The following is a 27735-nucleotide window of genomic DNA, read 5'->3' on the forward strand; positions in this document are numbered from 1 at the left end:
CTAACAAACTTGACTTTGCTGGATGAGTCAGAAGGTTTAAAGCTTGGAAATGAACTATATCTAAGGGAAGGAAAGAGGCCACTAATAATAACTAAGTCAATCTTCTAAGAATTTTCACACTTCATATTTTGTGATACAAGCATTAGATTCATACTTTACAGAGGAAAACACTGAGACTCCGAGATCAGGTGATTCTTCCAAGGTCACACAGACAGGATGGACCGATGCATGGGAACGCTGCTAAAGCTCCAGCCCTTCCTACAGCACCACGATGCTTCCCTGCCTGTCCTTTCAGCAGCAGTGAGCAGAGATCAAAAAGGGAATCTATACAAAGTCCCTAGCTCGAAGTCTTGCAAACAGCATATATGCAGTAAATTAATTTGGATGTGGGGATGGAAACAGGTGAATATCAACTTAAAAGTGCTAACACATTGTAACTTAAAACAAAAGTGGGTACATTTTTGTGTAACTTCTACAGCGCGGGCTGAGTAACTATCAAAACAAGTGAATTTCTGGAGGGAAAGTCTATATGACTTGAATCTATCCCTGAGTAAACAATGAAGAAATACCACGAGAATGCCAATAAATGTGGTATTTCCAGATCGTATGAGTTCGTGGGGTATTTGGCTGCATGAAATAATTTCCTAACAATAACTCAGAGTCACTTTGTCAAAAGGAATCTGCCTTTCTCCCTAGCCAGAATTTCACCAGTAATACTGACGAACAAGGAAAGTCTCTCATGTGTTGACTACCTAAAGGAGGGCAGGAAAGGCAGAATCTTATGAAACTACTCAACTGTGCAAACTTACTAAGTTTCTGTTCTGGTTTGGAAATGGAGTCACTTACTCACTCACCAATTCATCCAACAAATAATAATTGAACACCCATACGTACAAAATGGAACACGACCCAGATGGTGATGCTAATGCAGTGGGAGGAGTGCTTACGACGAAAAGCTCCAGAGGCGTGAATGTTACCTATGACGGGTTAGAGGAGTGCCTGAAGGAAGTGACATGTGAGCCAACGCGAGCGCACAGTGTGCTTAGGAAAGTGCAAGGAGTTAAGAATGATTAGAATTCAGAGTATACATAAGGAAGTCTTTTGAGTGACTGAATTTCATAATTATGTAGCCATAGAACTAGAGGTAGAAGGGTTTTCAGATCAGACAATAAGTTCGACACTCTCATTTTACGTTTAAGGAAACTAAGTCCTCTAATTAGGTACCCAGACTGTTACCACGAGGACGACTACTACATGAGGTGAGGCTATTCTCAAATACAGAACTGAACGCTGTTGTGTCTGAGAGTAAGAACAGCTGAATGCAGCCACGTTGGAAAATCACTAACCTTCTTAGTGTGAAGGCCTGTCGTCTGCTATGACACATACTAAAATGCTTAGAGAAATCACATCTCGCTGATCTGAATGGTATCCACATACAAAAAAGAAAAGTTAAAATCTATAAACCACCCCTCCTTATGTATTGTAAGGGCTGATCCAAGAACACTGGAGATAAAACTTCAACACATACAGTTAACTCATCAGTTAACCGAAGTCTTCCCTCTCTTTTAAAACTAGCTCTTGTTCATTAAATTTAATAAAAATTGAGGTGCAACAGCTATTAAATGAAGCCATTCTTTTAAATCTCCTGTGGATGTTTGCTAAACTTTGGACAAAAATTTTATCATCATTAATTACTAAGCAACACCTTACTGGGAAACCACAGTAGAAACAGCGACATTCTGTCACAAAGCCAAAATCAAGTAAGGGTACAATACAAGAAATATGCAATGCTATGGTGACTGTGTATTTAATTCAAGAAATATGAAGTGCTAAAGTACTCTATTTCTTTTACAGGTTAGTTCCCATGATATTACATGTAAAGAAAGAGTAGATTCTTTTTAGGTACTAGAATTTTATCGTACAAAGTTCTACTTGAAATAAGTGTGCTATCAGCTTGGACTTAGAAGATTTTCATGTTTCCTGGGTGCAACTGATAGTAAAGCAAAATTCTTTTTTTTTAAGATTATTTATTTATTTATTTATTTATTAGAGAGAGAGAGAGTGCAAGCACATGTATGAGGGGGTAGGGAGGTACAGAGGGAGAAGGAGAGACAGAATCTCATGCAGACTCAGTGCTGAGCATGGAGCCCGATGCGGGGCTCAATCTCACAACCGTGAGATCAGGGACCTGAGCTGAAATCAAGAGTCGGACACTTAACTGACCAAGCCACCCAGGTTTCCCTAAAAGCACTCTTTCAAAAAAGGGATTCTTTTGTAGCTTGTCATAGTGGTTCTCCACCAAGGGGGTACTGGAATCAACCATGAAGAGTTTCTGACAATTATGCAGCTGTCTGGATCCCACTGCAGAACACTAACTAGAAAACTTTGGAAACCACCAGACTAGAAGAACTTTATGGTTCTTTCCAATCCAGAGATAACATTACATACAAAAACCTTGTACACATTCAACACCCAACAGCTTTCTTTTTGTACACATTAACCGCCCAACACTACACAGAGTAAAAGCACTATTTCTGTATGATAGATGAAGGCCCTGTTCCCCTGCGCTATGCATTCACTTTACTGACCTGGAGAAACTCATAAGAAATAAATTGAAGATTAAAACATATACAACTTCAACTTAAATATCCTTTTTCCTCTGGTAATTTTGACAGAAGTCCATCATATTTCATTATTTCTGAGGCAGAAATTTGGGGAACTGGCTCTAATGTAAGCCCTAATTATTGCAGAGGTAATGGGAAGGCAGGAATGGGGAAGGACATGGCTGTGTATTAGTACGTTGGTTTTCTAACTCACAACAATCCCGGTAAGGTGGGTAAGTGTTGTCAGTATTACAGACCTGGTACTTCATCTGCCTTCTCAAACTTATTAGACCCAATTCCCCAGTGTAACACTCACATCTACACCTATGTATTCATTTCCATTCCTCCTTTTCTACCCTGAAATGAAATTCACAGATATTTAACAGAATTTCAAAAGTATCAATAAAATGCCCTAACAGTAATACAAAGGAAAATAAAATAAAAGTAATTAATAAATTATGTATTTCAATAGGTGTATGCTCCTGATTGACTATACTAAAAGACAGTGAAGTAGTCAGATGCTTACACTACTTACAATTCATATATTTAAATTTAAGAGACGTTGGATAGTAAGAAACTGTAAAACACAAGTACAGGAAAATGAAATAAAGTCAAACGATTTTCTGAAATGATCCCAAATAATATAAAGTACTATTATCTTTTGATATGCAAGCTAGTGGCATTTCTGGAAAATTTTTATTAAGACAAAAGTATATAAAAATACTTTGTCTTTATATATAAAACAGAGTTAGGTTATAGGCAGAGACAACCCTTCACAAACATGCCATGCATGATACCCTCAAAGCCATGTAGGTACCCCACAATTCTTTGACGTGCAAGATACCCTGTGCATTACATGATGTCTACCATCTCTGGCCATTGCCCACTAAATCGCTGAGATAAACTCAAATGCTCCACAAAATTCCAAACTTCCAAACATGAACTTTAAGTATCGACATGCATACTATTACAGATTCTCACAGGCTTGGGAGTAAGTGGGCCACTACTGACCCCTGATCTTGGGCTAAAGATTCTCTGATATAAGGTCTACTTATAATTGAAAAGCCTAGGACACATCTATCCTAGAAGCTTCCAATAAGAAATTATACCCAAAACTGTTTTTTAAAAGTAGATAATAAAGCTATTTTTATATGTATAATATATCTATATATACAGTTGTACTAATAATTCTGCCTCCTCTACCTCTCCCAAAAAATACTTATAACTTTTCTAGATAATCAAGGTCAAACTGTGAAAATATTACCATTCTCTTTTTTCCACACTAATGCAAAGATACATTAAGGCAAATAATCCAGAAGTCATTTATATAGGCAGTCAAATGTATTATTTATTTGGAAGAAGAGTATCTTCCTAATTAAGTTTTGATTAGGCATCTATTAAAAGTAATTTACATTTCCTGATCTGATCAACCCAATGCCTAAAGTACGTGTCTTTTAGGGGCAGGTGGGGGAGCTGCCTGAGTCTGAGAACATGCTGAGTACTAAGAGAGTGACCAAAGTATTTTGGAAGTTTCACTAATTGGGATTTGGTTCTATAATTTATTTTTGGCACTGAAAAAAAAAACCCACCATGCCTTCATACAGATTTTATATTAAGTTAGCACATTATTCATAGAAATATCAGGTATACCCTCATTTTAAGTAAAGGTGATAAGGACTTCACTTTATATAAAAGGATTCACAGATTAGAGGAAAATCATCACAGGATTCCTTTGAACATAAAAACCCCTCCTGGTTAAAGTGCCATTTAAAAATTAATGAATAAGTTAATGACTGAATATTCATTCAATTTCTGCATATTATGAAAGACTTGCTTAAAATGTCTATTGAAATGGGATTTAGTCTTAATAGGTGAAATGGTCATTTCCATAGTGAGTTAACTTGTTTTCCACTTCAAATTCTACAGATTAATTCACTAATTAATTTAATAATGCATACAAGAAATCAGTATTCCATTTTTTATAACCTCAATTTGGTTATCTTTCTTCATATCTAAAATTGGCAAAAATTTTCCTCATGCCCAGGCACAGGTATCAACTTATGATAAAAAATAAGGTAAGGTTTGTGCATAACCAAGATACGTGGTGGTTAAAATAACTCATCTTTTAGTATTCTGATTGCTACTTGTTTCTATAAATAAACCTCAGCAATATGTGTAGACTGCACATTTGTGTACTAGGTGATAGGAGATTTTTGAACTAGTTTTAAAGCAACTGATCACACAGAACAGCTCTAAAAGGCTTTGAGTCACATAAAACACAGACCTTATTAAATATTATTTTTTTTCAGCACAGAAGCCATATTTTCTATTATTAAACAGAGAATTTTGATGCTGATGAAAAACAAACAAAAAAAACCTCACACATAAAAAAAATTAAAAAACATAGCACATACCAAATGTGTAATGCAAGGCTATTCACTTACTTGGTACTGGGCCTTTTTTGTAGGGCTTTATCCAGGATAAGAGATGGGGCACTCCTCCTCCTTTCTGCTAGTGTTTTCATTTTCTGTTGAGAAAAAAAAAATTAAAATGAAGACCATGTGACTTGTAAAGCCAGTAAATGCCAACTTTCAAACCAATTTAGCAAATTTTGTATTGCCTATCCTGGCCTCTCGAAGAGTCTGCAATCTCATTGTAGAGATAAAATAACATCTTAACTAAGATAATAAGTGTCAAAAAGTGGTAGAGGCTTTAAATATTTTTTATAGCTAGAGAATAAGGAGGTTAAATGTTGATCAGGTATTTGGGAAAGGCATTATCATAACCATTATCATCCACTGTAGCTAACAGATATATTGTTTATTATGTTCCAGCCTCTGCTAAAGGCAAGACTGGAGTATCTCATTTATACCCCAAAATGTCATCTGAGTAACTCTACTGTCTCTCTTTCATGGGCAGGATAGGCACCAAACTGGGCCTCAAGGAAAGTCAGGATTTGAAGATATCAAGTAAAGGGAGAAAAAAAGAAAAACAAACAAAACACAGTTAAAGCAAAAGAGACTAGATTCTTATACATTTAATAGACCTTTAAACTGAAATATTTATACATTTGGGGATCACTTCTTCCAAACAGTTTTTTTTTTTTTTTTGCTGTAACTTAAAAAAAGAACAAAAAGACTGTTTTGGTTTTTTTTTCCTTTTCTAAGTGGTATATAAACATAGGATTAACTGGATAATTCAAGTACTCTGTCTCAGAGGACCTACAATTTTTGGTAAATGGGGATTTATTCAACCTGGATTATCCAGATAATCACTCTCTAAATTCAGTCTTACATATTTCACAATTCTAGATAGAGTCAGTGGGCCTGCCCCTGGAAATGGATGAGTAAAATCACCAATATGCTCATCAACAGCCAGGAGTGAAGTTCAGGCTGTGGCCATTTTTCCTGCTCTACTGTCCCACCCTCTCCTGGCGGAGGTCTCACCTACCGCCGGAGGACCTAGGCCTGCCATCCTGGGAACCAGCTGCTGCTCTAGTAAGAACCAGAGAAAATGAACTGGTTCGGGATCAGTACCTCCTTACACTATTCATAAAGGAACTGCTTCTAGTAAAATCAAACCTAGATCCTGGCACAGGAACAGAGGAATAATCACCGAGTGAGAAGGGGATACCGACCTTCTTTGGCAAAATTCTTATCCCCCAAATTCACCATGTCCCCAGGACCCCTCCACAGTTATTGTCGCCAGCATCCTGCCTCAGTGTTGCTGTCTCCCCGTTAATCTTCTGGCTCACGTGTGGAAACTATATGCGCAAACCTCCTCAGCATCGCTCAGACAGAAACTGACACAATTACATAAACCATGAATCAAAGACAGGAAGCCAACGGGTAAGAAATAGAGAACACCGTTCTCAATCAGGAATTATTAACCAGGAAGGAGCTTCAGGGAAGGTTAAATTGTATACTTTTCTTGTTTACATGATATGTATTTATGCCTTCCTTCTGGAGAGAAAGCCCATGGTTTTCATCAGATTCCCAGAAAAGTCTGTGATTTTGATAACCTACGTTGTATCTTACAGCTTGTCAGCTCCACCCCACTGTTTCCATTACTCACATCTCTTGGGAGTCAGGGGGCTTGGCCTAGCCCAGACCCAAAGGTGAAATCCTCAGAAAATGTGCATGTGAACAAACTGCCACCTTTCTTAGTAAAATCAACCAGTCTTTTACCACTGAGACTCTTCACGTGGGGACAGGCCACTGGACCTCGCAATACAAATATTTGTCTCCCAGATTCTCCTTCTCCTGGCCACCTCTGCAGTCACACTAGCCTTAGAACGGTGGATTCAGAAGAGTTATGTTCCTGCCCGCAAGCCCTCTGACTCCCTTTATTCAGCAACTATTTACTATGCTTTGAACTTTGAAATGTGCCCAATCCTTTAAGCTTTATCTGGGCTCCTTACCCTCAGTTTTGAACTAGACGAGGGTCTGCCTAGTCTACCTTAGTGGAACCACCTTCCTGGATCTATCTCAGCAGCCTTGCTTCTGCGGCCCCTAACCCTCTGACACCACGGTCAGCCGATCTAAGCTCCTAACTGAATCTTCATGCATATAGGATTTCTAATTCTGAGCTCCTTGCCTTTCAGGTTTACAAGGAATTTAGAAATGTTCAAAAGACAGCCATAAATATGATTTAAAATGTTGGGGGAGGAAGAGTCTGTGAGAAAAGCTATAATGATCTGAAGTTCTTCATTTGGAAGGAGAAATAATCTCCAAATTAATGCAGAATCATAATATGGAGGATAGAAAATGTCTTCCAAGGAAGAGACCACAAAAAGAAATGCTGCTAAACTGTAGGCTGAGAAACCATGTTGATTTTGGGTAGTGGTTCTCTGAAAAATCTTACAAAGCTGTGAATTACATTGTGCACATAATTTCAAGGGGTTCAGAGACCTGCATAACATGGATTCCTTAGGGATTCATGGACCCCAAATCTGAAACCTTCTGACATAAAGAAATCTTCCTGAGAGTGATGGCTGTTAAACATGGAATGAATAATCAAATAAGGGTGACCAATTTTCTTCTGTAAAAGTGCTTTTAAAATAGGAGTTTCTCATGGAGACCTAATGCAGAGGTCCATATCCACACTAACTAATTAGACCGTGTTTCCTGAGTTATAAAATTGTCAGATGTATGAGGAGTCAAATGCAGAGTGTATCTACCTCATCTAGTGGATTCATATGCAACAGAATGTAATCAAACTACAGGAAGAATATTACTTTTATTTGAGATCCTACTGTTTGTAGTAAGTCTCATCACTAATGAGATATGCAACCCAAGTCAATTCAGTCACTTCTATGGACTTTCATTTCCTAATCTAGATAATCAGAAAATTTGGACTACACGGTCTCTTAGATCCCTTCTATTTTTGATATTCTCATATTAAATGTCCACCAAAGATTTACCCTGGATATGCAAGGAAATAAACTATTATATGTGCCAATTTAAGATTCACAGGATTCATTCCTCTTGTAAATAATTAAAAGTCTTAGGGGCTCCTGGGTGGCTTAGTCGGTTAAGCGTTGGACTCTTGATTTCAGCTCAGGTCATGGTCTCAAGGTCGTGAGATGGAGCCATGCGTTGGGCTCCATGCTGGGTGTGGAGCCTGCTTAAGATTCTCTCTGCCTCTCCCCCTGCCTCTACTACTCCTCCCAGCTCTCTCTAAAAAAAAAAATAATAAATAAAGAATGGCCAATATAACAAGAGTTTAATAAATAGATTTAGGTGTTAATTCATTAAAAATACACAGATCTCTTTCTTTTGTTCAAAAGTATAGCAAAACAAAGGGGCAACGGTGACTTCAAAACAAATTCACTTATCTATCAAAGAATCTGTTCTCAGTTAATAAAGAATTAGATTTTCTTTTTTGTTTATAACAACTGTGTGAAATATAATACGTGGAAATAGAGACTATGATTCCTCTACAAACAGATTACCGTGTAGGCCTGTCAGGGCAGGTTGAGGCTAAGCCTATATGAGCACCAACAAATTTCAGTTGTTCAGTGACAGTAAAAACTATGATTCTTTGCCTCACAGAAAACAGAGGGTAGGTTTAAAACAGTGCTTTTTGTTGTTACTGTTAGCTTAAAAATCACAATGTACAGTATGATTTTTCAGAATGCCCACATGCTTGATGTTCATATCTAGATGACCTCACAGATACCAGGTGCCATTCTGAAACGGAATATTTTTAAAGAGGTAATCTGTTTTTTTCTTCTTTTTTTTTTAAGAGAAAGAGGGAGGGGGAAGAAAAAGGGGAGGAGCCAGGGGAGAGGGAGAGAGAGAACCTCAAGCAGGCTCCGTGCTCAGTGCAGAGCCCAATGAGGGCCTCAATCTCATGACCCTGAGATCATGACCTGAGCCAAAACCAAGAGCGCGATACTTAACTGACTGAGCCACCCAGGCGCCCCAGTAATCTCTTTTTTCTAAATTGACAAACTACGTATTAGGTTAAAAAATAAATTCCATTAAACTTTTGGAAATGATTTTCTCGATACTGTACCACTTACCTAGTCTTCAAGGGCCCAAAAAACGAGACAAGAATTTTATATGAGCTAAAAAACAAACATGAAGTCGCATTTATTTACCCCTCCACTTCTAATTGGGAAAGATAAAGAGGACTTGGAAGAAGTTGTAAAAGGGAATAAATGTGATTACATTTTTAAAATGGCTGTGTTTTCACTAACAGCAATTTATCAGGGAAGTATAACACGAACAGAAGAAAGTCATTAGATCTGTGATTTTCTGAGCTGTCTCTTCTGCAGTTATATTTGGTAATAAAGGCAAAGACCTACTCTGCCAAAAAGTAAAATAGAGGTCATAACTGAAAATGAGAACCAAATGCCTATAATTCATTTTTAAAAACATTTCAAAAGTAGCAAAATTGCAGCTACATTACCAGCTAATCTGCAAGTTGCTTTCCACTTCGACTCTTTTTTAATCAGTTGTATCAATTATATGTTCAATTCCCTGTGTTCCTATCTTGCTTCACATATTATGCCTCGGTTATGGCATTTCATATTATTTATATTTCTGTCCATTTCTAGAGAGCAGGGACTGTAACTTCTATCCAACTTTCTCCAGTCCTTCAACAATTATTTACTGGAATTCTGCTCTATCGTAGGCTTCTCTTTGTATTCCCAAAGCCTAGTACAATGCCTGGTATAAACTATGTACTCAATAAATGAAGGTTTATGTGAATTTTAAAATCCACTATCCTCCATATCTATATCACTATCCCCATACACACACACAGGAAAACAAACAAACCTTTAAGGGGCTCTGCTCGAATGCTGTCATTAAGGAAATGTAAGCATTGCTATGGAACTGGATGGTGAAGAGTCATCCTTGTGTACTGCAAACTACATCTTCTAACATAGTGCTGACATTTACCACTTTGAACTACAGGGTAAACATCTGATGATTGAAGTTAATTACCTGCGAACAAATGGTGCAGGGACACCTGGATATATACATGCAAAAGAATTAAGTTGGACTCCTATCTCATACCATATATAAAAATTAACTCAAGATGAATCAAAGATCTGAAAGTAAGATCTGAAATTACAAAAAAATTTAGAGAAAAACATAGGCAGAATATTTGTGAACTTGGAGTAGGAAATGGTTTCTTAGATATGACACCAAAAGCACAAACAACAAAGGAAAAAGAATAGATAAATTGGACACTGTCAAGATTAAAAACTTCTAGGAGCGCCTGGGTGGCTCAGTCACTAAGTGTCTGCCTTCGGCTCAGGTCATGATCCCAGGGTCCTGGGATCGAGCCCCACATCGGGCTCCCTGCTCAGCCGGAAGCCTGCTTCTCCCTCTCCCACTCCCCCTGCTTGTGTTCCCTCTCTTGCTGTCTCTCTCTCTGTCAAATAAATAAATAAAATCTTAAAAAAAAAAAGATTAAAAACTTCTATGCTTCAAAGGACACCATTAAGAAAGTAAAAAGAAGACCCACAGAATGGAAGAAAATTTTTGCAAATCATATGTTTGATAAATGATTTGTATATAAAGAATTGTTATTGACTTGTCACAATTAAATAAAGATAAATAAGCCAATTTCAAAATGGGCAAAGGAGCTGAATGGACAGTTCTCTAAAGAAGATATACAAATGGCCAATAAGCACAAGAGAAGATGCTCAACATCATTAGCCATCAGGGAAATGCAAATCAAAACCATGAAATAACACTTTATACTCATCAGGATGGCTATAATAAAAAAGACATAAAAAGTGCCAGCGAAGACGTGGAACTCTCATAAACTACTAGTGGGAATGTAAAATAGTGCTGTCACTTTGGAACCTAGTTCAGAAGTTCTGCAAATGGCTAAACACAGTTACATAGGATCCTGCATTTCCTCCCAGGTACATAAACAAGAAAAATGAAAACATGTCCACACAAAAACATGCATGTGAATGTTCACAGCAGCATTATTTATAATAGTTAAAAAGTGGAAAACAACCCCAATGTCCATCAACTGATGAATGAATAAACACATTGTGGTATATCCACATAATGGAATATTACTTGGCAATAAAAGACATACTGACATGTGTAACAACAGAGATGAATCTTGAAAACATTATGCTAATTAAAAGAAGTCAGTCCCAAAGGACCACATGTTATATGATCTCATTTGCATGAAAAATCCAGAATAAACAAATCTATAGAAACTTAAAGTAGATTAGTGTTTGCCCAGAGTTTGGGGAGATAAGGCGATTGGAACATGATGACGAAGGGGTGTGGTGTTTCTTTTGGGGTAATGAAAATGTTCTGAAATTGACTGCGACAACAGATGTACAATTCTCTAAATATACTATGGCATGTGAATTATATCTCAATAAAGCTGTGAAAAAGAAAAACAAAGAGCTAAATACTAAACTACTAAGCCACTGGGTTCCATCCCAGCAAACAGGCTCATAGCCAAGAGCCATTATTTTCTTTATTTGTATAATAATCATCTGTAGTACAATACAAGAAAATGAAAATTATTTGCTTTTTGTCCAACATATTTTTGTATAAAATGTTTAAGTGGCTCTCCATTGGAATTCCTCAGAGGAATATGTCCACCGATCGTCCCCTACTGCTCCAATGCCCGAGCCTTACCATTTTCACACAGTACATTTTCAGTAGCAGTGTATTAAGTCAGTGAATTAACACTGCCCATATCTGAGAGTTTAAGGTGGTGATACAAGTGTGCCTATGTAGGAAAATGAAACTGTAAACAGGTAGCTGAAGAAAAAAATTTTTGGTCTTTTATTTTCAACAACTCAGAAAACACTGTTTACATAAAAACCTGCATGTAGTCTCTCATTAGAAGTTTAACTTCATATCAACCGAGAGATACAGTACTATTTTCGGAACCTCTAAATCGTTCTGAATCTGGTCATTCTTAATTCTCACAGAGATTATAGGAAAAAATGCCTATCAAAAGAAAGGAACAGGATAAAAGGTTTAAGTCAGGTGAACTGCAATTTTTCATCCTTCTGTTACAGTCACTTTAGGAAGAAAAACATCTAAGCATTTTAGTTGAATTTAAGTCAACTGTGCTGAAGTCACTTCCAAACATTTAAAATTAGCATAACATTAAAATGAGGACTTTGGAGTGCTTGCTTCAGCAGCACATAGGAAAGCTTTTAAAGAGTTCAAGTTTCAAAGCTAGAAAAAAATCTAATCAAATTTACAAATTAGCATATTCAAATTTGACTATTAATGCTATTGTGGCTAGTCTATACAATTTTGTAAGCGATGAACTGTTTGTTTCTTGTCTTCCCGACACACCTGCAGTATTTAATTTGTGGAGGCCTACCTAAGAGACACCAGCTCTGCAAAGAAACAAGAAAATTATTTTTAACCCTGCATCCTGCTTCTAGGTCCTATTATCACAACCAGGTTTTGACCACTGGGTGAGCTGAAGCTTCTCACTATTGTCACTTTGGTCTGTGATGTGTGTGATCCTCTATTTACTCACAATCATCTCATCCAGAATCAATTTGAGCATTTAATTAAAACAAATGTCATCACAGCAGATCGTTATAGAAGGATATAGGTTCTTTTCTGAGATTAAGAAAGATACACTTTTACTTTTGGCTTCTTTCCTCCTTCTATGAGACAGCCACTTTGAAATAAAACAATAAACATGAGAATCTATGTAATGTAGGAGAACAGGCCCTGGGCTAGGAGACTCTGGACCTAAGTTCTGCAGCTGGTTCAAGCACTTAACTTCGGAGTCCTCTCCATAAGATGACATAACCATCCGACCTACCACAAAGAATAGAATAAGATTATATGCAAAAAGTCCTCTGACATGGAAAACACCACGACAGTGTAACATACAGAGTGATGCTTTAGAGCTCGTAAGTACCGTATATAAATAAATAGAAGGATAGCAGAATTCCCCTTATACCTTATGCTCCGTTCCTCTGCCTCCGCCTGACCCGTGCAGGCTTCTGGAGTGTCACTGTGGGCCTTGAAGTTGGCTGGACTTTCTTCTTTGGGAAAGCCACCAGTTTCAACCTCTGGTCATGATTCCTTTTCAGCAGCACCCTAGAGTAGACAGGGTCAATCACCAATGCCCTGTCCCTAATAATCCCTTACAAGGCAGGGCCCATACAAGGTGATAAGATTTACACACCCATGACACACTCTGATAAACAAAGAGGCTCTCCGGCTGCCCTGGTAGCCATCTACCCGCCTAGTAGATGAAGGGCTGACTGCAGCAGACACATCTCTACCGGGAAGCTTGGGAAGCTCTGCCTTACAGCAACCTCTCACTCTCCTCATGCAGAGGGGAAGGGAATGGTCATCCAATCCAGAAACCATAATGGTAAAAAACAGAATGCATAAACAGGGAATGGAAAACAGGCCCAGGTCTATCCAGATTCAGACGTAGTATCACCGAGCAAAGACTACTGCCAAAGCTGCGGTTCAAGAGAGCAAATGCAGGGGTAGAAGAGGAAGCAGATTCTCTCCTCGGTGTAAATTAGGACCCAGGTAAACAAGGAAAGCAAAAGGCCACAGAGCAGCTGGGTTTTCCACATCTTTGAAATGTGAGCTCATGTGGGCACACATACATGCCATTTTCAGAGTCCACACGCAAGTGACCAAACATCCAGAAATAGGTTTTACCTTTCAGTTGTGCCATGTGACAGCTGTCTGTCAAAATGAGGTCAAGGCTGCTCAGCACAGCACCAACACAGTGCTGACAGGACTATGTCTGCTGTTGGTCGGATGTTTCTAATCTAAACTTGTCCTAGATAAAGAAAATCAGACTGAAACAAAATTATAAAATAAACTGGGCTGTGTTGCCTGCAAGCCCCACTACTGGTGGCTGACAAGGTAGTTCCTCTGTCCCCTCTCCAGCCTCCCACACTGTGGCTAAGTCCTCCGTAAGTAGACAAAGGCTAACCCTCACCCCCATCCAAGGCTGCTTCAGAAAACCGGGGCAGTGGCCAATACCAAAATCAGCATCCAGCCTGCAGGCTCTCTGCACACACCACGACCTGCAGAGTCCCCGCGACCTACAACACTTGCGATACCAACGTAAAGAATGGGAGAGCAAACTTTCCCCTCAATGAAAATGTCTTTCAGGGGTAGTACGCTCAGGCTACCATGACAGAATAACAGACTGGGTGGTCTAAACAACACACATCTATTTTTCAGTTTTGGAGGCTGGGAAGTCCAAAGTCAAGGTGCCAGCAGATTCAGTTCTTGGCGAGACCCTCTTTCTCATTTGTAGAAAGCTGCCTTCCAGCTCTATCCTCCTCACATGGGGGACAGAGACAGAGAGAGAGTAAGTTCCCTGGTCTCTTACAAGGGCACTAATCCCATCATGGGGATTCTGCCCTCATGACCTCATCTAACCCAGGGGGATTAGGACTTCAACATGAGTTTGTGGAGAGGGCACATTCAGTCCGTCATAGAGGTTTTTGCCAAATGCTCTGAGGATGAGAGAGGTATGAGTCATGAAACTCCAATAAATCACAACAAAATGTACATACATTTCTTCAAAGCACTATGTATACAAGTTTATGTACATATAAGTGTGTATACATATGCATATATAACCTTGGTGTTAGTTATATACCCATTTATTTCTGTAATATTTTATAGTTTACAAGCTGTATTGGTGGCAATTTAAATTGAAATCTAATATATTTTCAGCTACTGATAACTCCCAGGAAAGCAAGCTTTATAATCACATATTTTTGTTAAGTTGTTATGTGGTTCTAAAGATGTCTTTATTTTGAAAAGAACAGCCACCAAGTCCTGGATGGCAGGATAGGAACTTTGAAAGGATTCAGACACCTCAATTACTGAAGTCTCCTTTTCCGTAGGTGCCATCCAGTTGTGTCACCTCTCCCAGTCTACTGAACACTGGGGCTTAGGGGGCGGGAAGTGCCTTCCGAACACCACGCCCCTTCTGTCCTGCAGACCTTTCCCTGAGTCATAGCCTGGGACACTGGTGGAATCACAGACAGTGACAGATTGCTTCACAACCACCCCCACTTCGGAACCAAGAGCAACAAATGCATTAGTTAGTACCCCTGACTTGCGAATTTCCAGTCTCTAAGTTGCAATTCTCTATTTTAACTATTTTACTTAAAATTAATAATTACTTTTTACACAAATGTATAAAAATAAGATTGTCTTTAAGTTTTGTTTTATAAAAAATACAATTTATTCTGTTCTAACATACGAATGTTAGAGTCACAAAAAATTTTTCTTTTGCCATGTTAAAATGCACTATTGTGTTCACATTGTAAGTAAAAATAACTATGGAAGCAAGAGTTTTTTCCTACACTCAAGATTCATGACATAAAATGTTTTCTGAATTGAGAAGGTTTCAACTGGGTGTGCCAAACACGTGACTGTCCATAGAGGCACAGGATTCAGTGCACCCACACCTAACTCTGAAATACAGTTCTGTAAGTTTGGGGAATATGCCAAGCTTTCCAACAGCAAGCAAGACTCAGATATCAGCCTGGAAAGCAGACCTGGCTAAGGAACTCCAGAAGTACGATGAGTGCCTTATATAAAACTGAAAATGACAGATACCAAGGCATAAAAACCACACATTTCCAAGGTAATCAGACTAATGATTATGTCATTTATTGTCACTATTAGTTATATTTACTGTGGTGATTAATTTTATTGGTCAACTTGACTGTCCATAGGGTGCCCAGATTAAACATTTCTAGGTATATCTGTGAGGTATTTCTGGATGAGATTACCATTTATATCACTGGATTTAATAAGACAGATGGCCCTCCCCAAAGTGGGTGGGCATCAGTCAATCTCTTGAGGGCCTTCATAGAACAAAGAGTGGAGGAAGGAGAAATTCGCCCCCTTTTCCCTTCCTCACTGTTGAGCTGGGACATCTCATCTCGCCTCAGGAAAAGATAGTGGTGAATTGAACTACCGACCTTCCTGGGTCTTCAGCTTGCAGATGGCAGATCACGGGACTGGCATTGGTCTGTTTCTCTGGAGAACCCTGACTAATGCATTTACCTAACATTTACCTAATGGCAGCAGTGAACATAACATTCACTGGTAGATGGAGAAAGTAGAGATTCTGCTCCACAAAGAAGGAAATTACCTCTCAGGAGAAAAACCTCTCAAATGTGCTTTTCTCAGCTGGTTATATAGAATTCAGATCTACTCTCTCCTATATCTTATGTTACAAATAGTAACAAAAGCATCTATAATCTAGTTAGAAAAAGAAATAGAGTTGGAAGATCTGGTTCAAATTCCAGCTTTGCTGCTTACTACATGTGGCCTCGGCAGGGCTCAGTTCCTTCTTCTGTAGAAATAAGTTAATAATACTTACCTCATATAATTGACGTGTATTATATATGGTTAGGCATTCACTCAAAGAGGTTTTAAAATTTCCTTTTATTAATCCATAAATTATAAACATTAAATTCTTATCTTTCTGCTCAAGTTTCTACCTTATTTGATATTTATGACCTCAAGAATAACTACTTTGAAGGACAGTGTTATGGACTGAATGCTTATGTCCCCCCCAAATTCATGTTGAAGCTCTAATTTCCAATGCGATGGTATTAGGAGGCGGGGGTCTTTAGGAGGTGATTAGGTTTAGATGAGGTCGTGAAAGTGAGGCCCCCATGATGAGATTAGTGCCCTTATAGGAAGAGACCAGAGATATCGAGTTCCATCTCCACCTCTCTCCCTCCCTCCTCCTTTCCCCTCTTCCCCTCCGTCTCCCACGAAGACACAGGAAGAAGATGGCCAACCACAAGCCAAGAAGTGAACCCTCAACCAGGAACTGAGTTGGCTGGCACCTAGATCATAGGAATTCACAGTCTCCACAACTTTAAGAAATCAATGTCTGATATTTAAACTACCCAATTTATCTTATTTTGTTATGGTAGTCTGAGCTGAATAAGACAGATAGCATCCACTCATTTGCAGGTAAATGTTCTTTTATCAAATTCAAAGAAATAAAACTCTTTTTATTGCTTTACACATCCTTTCACCTGGTAGAAGATACTAATTGGCTTCTGCACTTAAAAGTGCAGAATATACTTTCTTTTGATCCATATGAAACAACTTGTGAAATATACAAGATATGGATTATTACCATCATTTTACAGACAAAGAAACAAAGTACAGTCGTAAGTTTGGAGATCACATCAGTGGTAACAGAGGCCATTTCTGATTAATCTAACTCAGATTTTGATAATTTCAGACTCTTCTGAGCCAAAACAACTTCATGTACCTGATTTTACCAGTTCACTTTGTGAATAACACAAGAAAAGGATTCAGGAAGATATTGGTTTAACCACAGGCATAATATTTGCTCAGTATTATAGAGTAAAACTAAAGCTGACGCACCAAGATGTTTCATTCAAACCCCAGCATAAGACACACACGTGGCCAAAGTTGGCTCTCGGGGGTGTTCTACCTGAGCGGCTATAAACAGATCTGGACCCACAGCATGCAGAGAGACAAGATAGACAGCTGTCACATTTTAATATGTTGGAGCTATTTTAAAATCCTATTGCTACAACTGACTTTCTGTGCCTGTAAGTCTTTCTTCCAAGGAGTTTTCAATTAGTATGTGAAAGCAAAGGGTCAGAGTGCTTGAGTACAACACAAATGATCCCTAATTGAAATTACTCTAATACGTGCTTCCATTTCATTTCATAAAAACTGTTCTATCCAAATGTGGGTATCCTCAAGAATACATTATCCAGAAGATTAATCCAGAATTCTATCCAGAATGCATTATTCAGAAGCATTATCTCTATGCTCCTATTATCTTTTAGAACCACATTTTTAGAAATTACTATACAGATCTATTGTGTATTATTCTGAAGAGTCTAAGTGACAGAAAATCATTGATTTCTAGAAATAGTCAAATTGTCTGACTAGTGAATAAAGGTGGATGAACCAGGTAGGTAATTCTGTTTCAGGTTAAAATACTAAATGTGGCTATAAAATACAGAGAATAGCTTCTCACGCGGCCTCCACATACTGGCTCCTCAAGCCCATCCTGTTCTTTCCTACCTCAGCATCTTCGGATAATTGCTTCTACTTCTCAAAATCTTTTTACAGCATCTTGTTTTCATTCATAAGAGTAAAGCCTCACTTAAAAGAGGCCTTCCCTGAAACCTTAACGACAGAGTGGCCTAGCTCCATATCCATGTTTGTTTGTTCTTTTAGAACAGTTATCACTATTAATTTTTGTCATTATTGCTTGTGTCTCTCTCTCTCAAGCTGTGCTGTCCCATATAGTACCCAATAGATACATGTGGCAACTTAAATTTAAATTCAAATAAATTACAATTAAGTAAAATTACAGGAAAAAATGATGAATTGGATTTCATCAAAATTAAGAACTCTGTTCCTTGAAAAATACTGTTAAAAGAATAAAATTACCAGCCACATAATGGGAGAAAATATTTATAAGTCACATATATGATAAAGAACTTGAATCAGAATATATAAATAACTTTCAAAACAATAATATAAAAACTAAAAATCCAACTGAATTTGGGCAAAATAATTGAATAGGAACTTCACTAAACGTAACACATGGATGATAAGTAAGCACATAAAAAGATGCTCAACATCATCAGTCCTTAAGAAAACGCAAATCAAAACCACAGTGAAATACCATATTATTCCCTCTAAGATGGCTATAATCAAAAAGATAGTAGGTATGGGTGAAGATGTGGAGAAATTAGACCCTTATACACTGTAGGTGGGAATGTAAAACCACTCCGGAAAACAATTTGACAGTTTCTTAAAAAGTTAAACTTACATCTAAAATATGACCCAGCCATTCAACCCCAAAGTGTTTACCCAAAAGAAATGAAAGCATAGGTCCATACAAAGACTTATACATGAATGTACACAGCAGCTTTATGTGTAGTAGCCAAAACCTGGAAACAACCCAAATACCCAATTGTGGCCTCTCTACATGATGGAATATTACTCAGCAATGAAATGAACTACTGATATATGCAAAAACATGATGAATCTTAAAATAATTATATTGAATTAAAGCAAAAAAATACATAGTTTGATTCCATTTATATATAATTCTTGAAAATGCAAATTAATCTACAGTGACAGAAAACAAGACCAGTGGTTGCCTAGGAAGGGGGAGCAAACCAAGGGATTAGCAAGGGACATAAACTTTGGGGGATGATAAATATATTCATTCTCTTGACTGTGGTGAGGGTTTCAGAAGTATATACATGCGCCAAAACTTACAGATTTATATACTTCAAATATGTACAGTTTCCTGTATGTCAATTATACCTCAGTGAAGCTGTTAAATTTTTTTGTTCCTCATTTGTACAGCCACATGTCAAGTGCTCAGTAGCCACATGCAGCTAGTGGTTATCAAACTGGACATTGTAGATAGACAGCAGTACTACTGGCCCAGAAAGTTCTCGTCAACAGTAACGCTCCAAACCAGGGGTGAGCAAACTAGACACCAGGGACACACTGCCTGTTTTTCTAAACTCAGTTTTATTGGAACACAGTTATGGCCAGTCATTTACATACTGTCAGTGGCTGCTTTCTCGTCACAGTGGCAAAGTGGGTAGCTGCAACAGAGACCTTATGGTCTACAAACCTAAATTATCTACTATCTGGCCTTTTGAGAAAAGATTTGCTGATTCCAGTCTAAATCAAACATTCTGAACACTGGGGTTATACCTGTCCTGTTCACTGCTGTATAAGCCATCTAGTGTTTATTGAGTCCCTAATATGTGCACTGTCCTAAGCACTGGAGAGACAGCCTTGAACAGTACAGATGAGGTCCCTATTCTCATGGTTTTCACCATCTGGTGAAGGGTTCAGGTAATGGAAGAAGAAGTAAATAAGAAATTAGGCAAGGATGAATGCTAAGATGAAAATAAAACAGAGGTATAGAGCATGACTGAGGGCGGCAACTTCCACTTAGGCGGTCAGGACAGGCCTCTGAGAGGACCAGACATTTGAACAACATGAGAGAGTCAATGCTACGAAGACCTGTGGCAGAAGCAGAGGGAAGAGCAAAACCCAAGGCCTCAGACTAGGAATGAATTTGAAGACCTGATGTGTGAAAAAGAAGGCCCATGTGGCTGGAGAATACACAACAATGCGGAAAAGGTAGATAAGATGGGAGAAATAGAGAAGACTAAGAAAAGGAGTCCGAATTTTATTCTAAATATGATGAAAAGTTACTATAGGATTTTAAGCAAGTGAGCAATATGATCAACTTACATTTTTAAAGATCACTCTGGTGCTGCTAAGTGGAAACTGGGCCAGGGAAGAGCAAGAAAGGTGTTAGACAAGTTAGGGAGTTTCTGTAAAGGTACAAATGAGAGATGGTGGTGGTCTGGCCTGGGCTACAGTGGCAGCAGTTGATGAAGTGGAGAAATTCAAGATATATTTTGAAGTAATAGTTGACTGGCCCTTCTGATGGTTGTGGTAGAGTAAGGAAATGAAGGAGTTGAAAATGAATCCCAGATTTTAGCTTGAACAAGTGGGACAACAGTATGAACCACAAATATGGGAGAAACTACAAACAATAGAAGCTAATACTTATTGAGTGCTTATTATATGACAGTATTCACTCAATTTCACATTTAATATTCCCAACAATCTTGAATAGATAAGTATTATTGTTATGTTCATTTTAGAAATAGGAAACTGAAGGTTAAGGTCAGAAAGAGAGGACCAACACAGTGGAGACTTGAACCTGGGTCATCACACTCCAAATTTCACCACATTGTATGAAACTGCCTCCTTAACAGTAATTTCTGGGAATATGAACTACATTCTGGATTAATAGTCCTCAGGATGACTAGCTTTAAAGATGCTATCGTTTTGCTTTTTCTATTAAAGATCATCTTGTTTTCATAGAATAAAAGAAGTAATTGTCATCTATATACTTTTCAAAGCACTTTCTGCAACATTATCCCTTTGATTCCCATTTTACAAATGAGGAAACTGAAACAAGTCAAGTGATTTCCTCAAGATCATCAAGATAGTAATAGAATGAGAGCTAAATCCAGATGAACTGACTCCACATAGTGATCTGGCCAATAAACTTGTCTTTAAAAATTTGGGCCATTCAGAAAAAAACATGTTTTACATCACTATCCAAAATACACATACATATATGAAATAGAGAAAAAGAAGTAATACAAAACTCTATTCACCATTACTAATTTGCTAGGATTTCTTTTTCTATTTAATTTTTTTATAATTTTGATTGTAACTGGCAATTTAAACAACACTGATCCACACCTTGGTAATTAACACTACAACCACATAGAAGACTTTTTAAGAAATAAATCTCACAACTCACTAAAACTACCAAACAGGAAGAAGGCAAGATGGAACATAAAGATCAGTCTGTTGAGTATTTGGGTTACATGAAGACTGGTGTCCATAAGAGTGTAAATGGCGATGATTCCATGAACTATACTTTGGAAGTATTTTTTATTATGATTATTTTCTATTGCTAATATGGAGGTCTGAAATCAAGGCATGCCTGCTAATATTTAAAATAAGAGAGGTGCACTTTTATGGAAAAAAATATTAAAAGCAAAAGAAAAAAGCTCTTCAACATCATCTTTGATCCAAAGGTAGTAAAAAGCTGTAGAGTGTCCAGATTAGGAAACTCTATTTCCCTGGAAAAGAAAGAAAGAAAAAAAGAGAAAGACTGCTGGTAATGTGACAACCCGTTAGGATGTATAATGAAGGACAGCATCTTAAGGGCAATAGCTTAAGATGTGAGGCAACCGTTCATTTACTGGACAAGTACTACTTGATAAATGATCAAGCTACTCCAATGCCCTTTGCCAGTATACTTAATTTCCCTCAGTAAAGGAAGACAACTAACTGCCCAGGAATATAAACCTTTGATTTTTCCCAATTCCTTAAGTATACAAGAATTTAAAAAATGCTTTAAAGTCTGTGTCAATTACTTGGAACATTCATTTACCTTCCCAAATGCGGCGCTAGCCCGGTGCATTCTCTCTCTCTCTCTCTCTCACACACACACACACACACACACGCACACACACACACACGCGCTATCCCCGCATCTCAGAAGGGAAGAAGCGACACGGACACGCCACAGCCGCAACACAGGAAAGGCTGGCCAGCACTTCAGCCCACACATGACCCAGTTCACGGGCACCCCTAGGCGGCCCGTGACATGGTCCACGTCCTGGGGAGCGCCCGCTCCCTTCTCTACGCCGGAGCACCATCTCCCCTCTCAGCTGACCTCCGGCCAACCCAGGATCCTGGCGCGCAGAGTCGTGAAAGGCTGCGAGGTGCGGACCGGATCCGCAGGCCCGCGCAGCCCCTCCAGGCTCTAATGAGAACGCAGTGCCTCCAGACATTCCTTAGGGAAGAGTTCGCTGATCCCTCTAATCCCAGTTTATTTCCAGTGAAGCTGGAACGGCACCCCCAGGACACAGGGCAGAAAAGGGCCAAATAACCGAAGGTCTTGAGGGGAGGGCTGGAAGAGGAACGGCCGCGGCCAGAAACACCCAAACCCCGTCCGCAGACGGAGGGGCAGCAGGGGCCGGCGGCTCGCGGCCACGTGCACTTGCGCAGGGGACCCTCTCCGAGACGCCGGGCCCGGTCGGCGCCAGCACGCCGCACGGCGGCCGTGGGCACCGGAACGCAACGCTACAAGTTGTCGCCCGCGTCGCCGCTCCCGGCTCTGACAGGGCACACGCGCGCCGCCCCACGCCCACGCCCCGGCCCCTCTCCAGCCTGAGCGCGACCCGGGGGCCGGGGGACCCCGCAGGGCGAAGGCCCCTGTGCCAGGCCCCCACGACCCTCCGCCGCAGCCCACGGGCCCCGCCCAGCCCGGCTCCAGGCCGAACCAAACCTCCGCGCCCCTGCGGTGCACCGTTAGCATCCCAAGCATACCTGCGGGTCTGACCACCACCTCGGAGACCCCGGAGTCGTGGCGGAAGCGCCGCGCTCGGCGCAGGAACCTCCCGCCCAACCACCACCAAAAAAAAACCCACCGCGAGCGGCCGCGCCTCAGCGTCCAGGTGAGAGGCTGAGCGCCGCCGCCCGCCCGCCTACCTTCCTCAGCGCGGCTTGCCGCGGCCTGGCCGACGCCGCGGCCCCTGACGACTCGGAGCTGACCCCGTCTGCAGGCGGTGAGCGCCCGGGAGACCTCGGGGGGACCCAGGGGCCGAGCCCTCGGGGGAGGGGGGCCGGGAAAGGCGAGGCCCCAGTGCCCGCCCGCGCGCCCCGACTGAAGGAGGAGCCCGGCCGCCGGTCCCGTGGCGGATGGAGACGGGGCGGCAGCCTGGGGGCCGCTCCGAGAGCGACTACGACTCTAGGCGCGAAGCCCGGGAGCTTCGGGGTGACTTGGGAGACCGCGGCGCCGTGAGGGCGGGGAAGGCAGGAACGTGCCGAGACTCACGCAGCGGGCCGCGAGCCGCGAGCCTCGAGCGTTAAATTGCCGAGGCGGCCGGCTGGTGCGCGGCGGGGGCAGCGCGGAGGGCGCGCGCTGGGAGTGGGGTGGCGGCGGGCGCAGGGCGCCGCTCAACGTCCTCACCTTCTTGGTGCCGGGGCCTCCCGCGATCCGAGACACGCCTGTCAGGGAAGAGGAGCGCCCCGGCTGCCCCCCTAGAGTCTCCTGCTGGGGGGACATCGCTTCCATGAAGAAGACTGTACCGCAAACCCCAGCCCAGGAGGAGGCTACGCGGTCATGTCCGCGGCACGGCGGCCGGAGGGGCGAGGACGCGCGGGCCCGAGGCGGCTGCCGCGCTCAGGCAGGGAGCCGGGCTCCGGGTGCGGGCGGCGCGCCTCCCGTCGGGGCCATGCACGGCTGCTGTGCTCGGCGCCGCGGGCTGCAGGCGATTGCGGCTGCGACCGCCCGTCCGCGCCGCGGCCCGCCCCGCCTCGGGCCCGCCCCCTCCGCGCCGGGCGCCCCGCGCCGGGACCCGCCCCCGGCCGCCGGCCTCCGGCCGCGGCGCTCCCAGCGGCTGCCTCGGACTGCGGCGCGAGGAGCCAGGCGTCTTTCTCTGCGTGCAGAGATCTGCTGGGGTACAGGCGACCGACTGACCTTGCCAGCCCGCAACTCCGGCAGGCCCAGCCCGCAGGAGCTCACCGGCCCGTGTCACGAACGGGGGCCTCTAGGGCACGGACGCGCGCCTCTCCCGCCGCCCAGCCCACGCGCACCCGACCCCATCCCTGCCCGCGCTGCGCCCGCGGGGGACGGCGACGCGGCAGCGCGTGCGGCGGCGCAGTCGCGGCCACCTCAGCCCGAACCGAGGAGTTGCGGTGATTCCTGCCTCGCTTTCAGTGGACTGCAGAGGGGTTCCCCCCCCCGCGACCCCAGCCCGGACTCCCACCCCACCCCCCAGGCCCCAAGCTCCCCCTCCCGAGGCCTCGGGTTGGAGCTGCGCGTCGCGGGGTGCTGGGCTGTGCACATTGGGAAGCCCCCCGCATCTCCTGACCTCTTGAGCAACCCCGAACGTTAGCGTGTTCAGGTGGCCCTCGTTGGCTTCTGCAGCCGCGGGTCAGCAGCCCCTGCACAATTTGCACCAGCGGTTTCCGCTGTCTGCGGCTGCAAAGACATGGGCATTCCAAACGTCAAAGCGCAATTAAGGAAAATGCAGGCGAGAGAGGACTCTGATATTTGGCTTAGCCATTGAGAAGGCTACAATATGTGGAAGTGTTTATCAGATATCTGCGCCGAGAGCATAACTTCCTGACAGCCCAAATAGTGGCAAATTTTTTTAAGGCCAGAGAATAATCGGAGGGAGGGGATTTGGAGCCAACCCCGGTCGAGCTGAGTGTTGCTGCACTTTGCAGGACCGACTGACTGGTGCGGACGATTCGGTAGGTGGCATTATTCCCTTGGAGTAAGGACTACATAAAGGGTGGATTAGCGATGAAGGACACCACTCCATGATACCATGTTGTTGAAGGAGGTTTGTTTGTTTTTGTGATTTTTTTTTTTTTTAATTGAGGTTCCTGTAGGGTTGGGCTGTTATCAGGACAGGTTGTAGAAGAATAGGGCTCTGGCCGGCTCTGTTCCAAGCAGGAGATGCTATCCAAAACACACACACATTTACATACACCCCCCCCAACACTGGCATTGTTTATTGTGGAAGTAATGGGGAAAATGTTCCAGCCCATTTTAAGCCTTGTCCACATCACATTGTTCAAAGCAGACTTACATAGGCTGTAAAGAATCTTGATTTATATAATACATATATATATAAATCATTCTAATATATATGTATGTATATGTGCACAGACGCAATTTTTCAGGAGTGGCTCTTTCTGCAGCTTAGACCCCTGTGTAGTGACAGGACTTCGCACCCACTATAGGTTATCATGGATTTTACACTGCAGACAGCTTTGCAGTTCCTTTCATTCCGTTCTGAACTCATGCTATGATGCTTCCTATCATGAATGGATAATCCCAGTTTTCCTTACTTTGCTTCATTTTTTAAATTTCGATAATACTTATCTCCTTTTAATGTTTCATGTAATTAACTTATCTTTAATGTTTATTATCTCTCTTCCAGCGGTCAGAAATCTCTTTGTTATTGTTTACTGTTGCATCTCAGGTGCGTAGAGCAGCGTCTGGCACAATAAATGTTCGTTGATTAAATGAATGAGTGAGACACAAAAAGGATATGAGATCGATCCAGAAGGGCCAGGCCTGAGTTGTTATTTTACGTATTATCAGGGGTTTTATCAGAAACACCTGTGTTATCAGGTGTTTCTTTTTGAGATAATACCTCGTGCTCCAATCACATGTGGAAAACTCACTTTCACTTTAGAATTTGTAAGTGCTTTTATTTCAAATTCCATTAGTTTTGATTTGCATAAAAAACCATCCCACCCGTCTCCTATAAGGAGTTTTGAGGGAGGTCTCCCTTCCTAAAGAACATTGCTGTTTGCTCAGATTAATATTATCACGAGAGTAATGTAAAGAACACGAATAAGATACAGTCACTCCCCAACTTAAACCCTTCCTTGGCTCCTATGTCTATGGAATAAATATCAAATGCTACAGTGTGGTATACAAGGCTGTCTACAGTTTGACCCTCACTCCCACTTCTTTGTGTTATCTCCTGCTCTGCTTAACTCTAGCCCTGTTCTCCCTCACAGGGAACCGTGTGCACTTCCAAGAACGCCTTGACCTCTCACATCTTCATGGCTTTGAATTGCTGCTCTTGTTTAGGAAGTTTTACTTCTCTATGTTCCAAGCCCTATTGTTTTACATGTATTCATCTAGGGCCTGGCGCATAGCAAACATCTGATAAATATTTGTTGAGGAAAGAAATCTTCAAGGCTTACATCTATAATTACCTCAGGAAAATTTTTCTGACTTCCTCTTTACCTAGCTACCTCCACACACCAACCACACACACAAGGTTAAGTGCACCTTCTGTAATAGTAACGTAACATTTATTGAGTTACTTTATACTAGGTATTAGTCTGAGCATTTTACCCATTTTAATTCACTTAAATCTTAATCTGTGAGCTATATTCCCTTACACCCCATTTTATAGATGGGAAAACCCAAGTCACAAGGATGTTAAATAACTTGTTCAAACAGCTGGTAAGTAGTGAAGCCAAACTTGGAACCTGGGAGTGTGCTCCAGGATCGGTGCTCTTCCCCTCTCGTGTCCATACTACCTCTCCTGTGTGCTTTCCTCTCCTTACAGCACACGGTACACTAGGCTGTTACCAGCTGTTTTACTTGACTGTAAGCTCCTTGAAATTAAAGGTCGTGTTTTGTCTTCTCTTTTTTTGTGCCAAGCACAGAGTTACACTCTCAAGGATTCTTTTTTTCAGTGACCTAGCTTTGAATGAATGAGTGAAGTAGTAAAAATAACCATTTTCAGGGCGCCTGGGTGGCTCAGTTGGTTAAGCATCTGGCTTCGGCTCAGGTCATGATCTCAGGGTCCTGGGATTGAGTTCCACATCGGGCTCCCTGCTCGGGGGAGCCTGCTTCTCCCTCTGCCTGCTACTTCCCCTGCTTGTGCTCTCTCTCTGACAAATAAAATCTTAAAAAAAAAATAACCATTTTCATTCTCTATACAGTTTAAGGAAGATGCTCTGATGTGGGAGAAGTAATCGTGGACTAGTCCTATCATTCCTTAGACGGTGAAAGCGTTTTCTCTGCGCTGGCGATGTTACCGTGTAGAAAGTGTGATGCCAGAAAACAATAGTGATGACAAGGCAACTGAAGGAGTGTGATGACCATGTCTGACACAAGCAGGATGCATCCAGAATATTTTGAAACAAACTGTAAAGCAAAGTACTAAGAATAGCATAGTTTAACAGCTGGGAAACACCAATAGCAGACCTTTAACAGGAACTAGTCTAAGAATGAAACCAAAATGTTTGGCCAACCATTAGATTGAGTGACAGTGAATAAATTTAACTATGAAAGGGGATGTCTGCACAATTCATTCATCCAATATATATTTATTGTGTGTCTGCTATGTACCAGACACTGTGCCAGGTGCTTGGATTATAGTCAAGTTGAGTCCACAAGTGTCATCCTTGTAAGCCCCAAAATGCACATAAAAATCACTGGCAGTGCTGTCTGAATATCCTAGAGCAGAGATTGCGAACTAATG

General features: G+C 41.5%; 1 protein-coding gene across 1 annotated transcript in view; it reads right to left on the reverse strand.

Moving 5' to 3' along the window:
- ARHGAP20 (Rho GTPase activating protein 20) overlaps nt 1-23964 on the reverse strand; it is a 136211-nt gene extending 112247 nt beyond the window's left edge. The window contains exons 1-2 of the mRNA XM_032427730.1: nt 23682-23964; nt 5048-5130 (exon numbers count right to left, since the gene is read on the reverse strand). Of these exons, the coding sequence (XP_032283621.1) occupies nt 5048-5130; nt 23682-23786 (188 nt within the window). The 5' untranslated portion in view covers nt 23787-23964. The remainder of the gene's footprint in view (nt 1-5047; nt 5131-23681) is intronic.
- Between the last annotated feature and the right edge of the window lie 3771 nt (nt 23965-27735).

Source organism: Phoca vitulina, unplaced genomic scaffold (genome assembly GCF_004348235.1).
Source record: "Phoca vitulina isolate PV1807 unplaced genomic scaffold, GSC_HSeal_1.0 scaffold38, whole genome shotgun sequence".
Classification (NCBI taxonomy): Eukaryota; Metazoa; Chordata; class Mammalia; order Carnivora; family Phocidae; genus Phoca; species Phoca vitulina.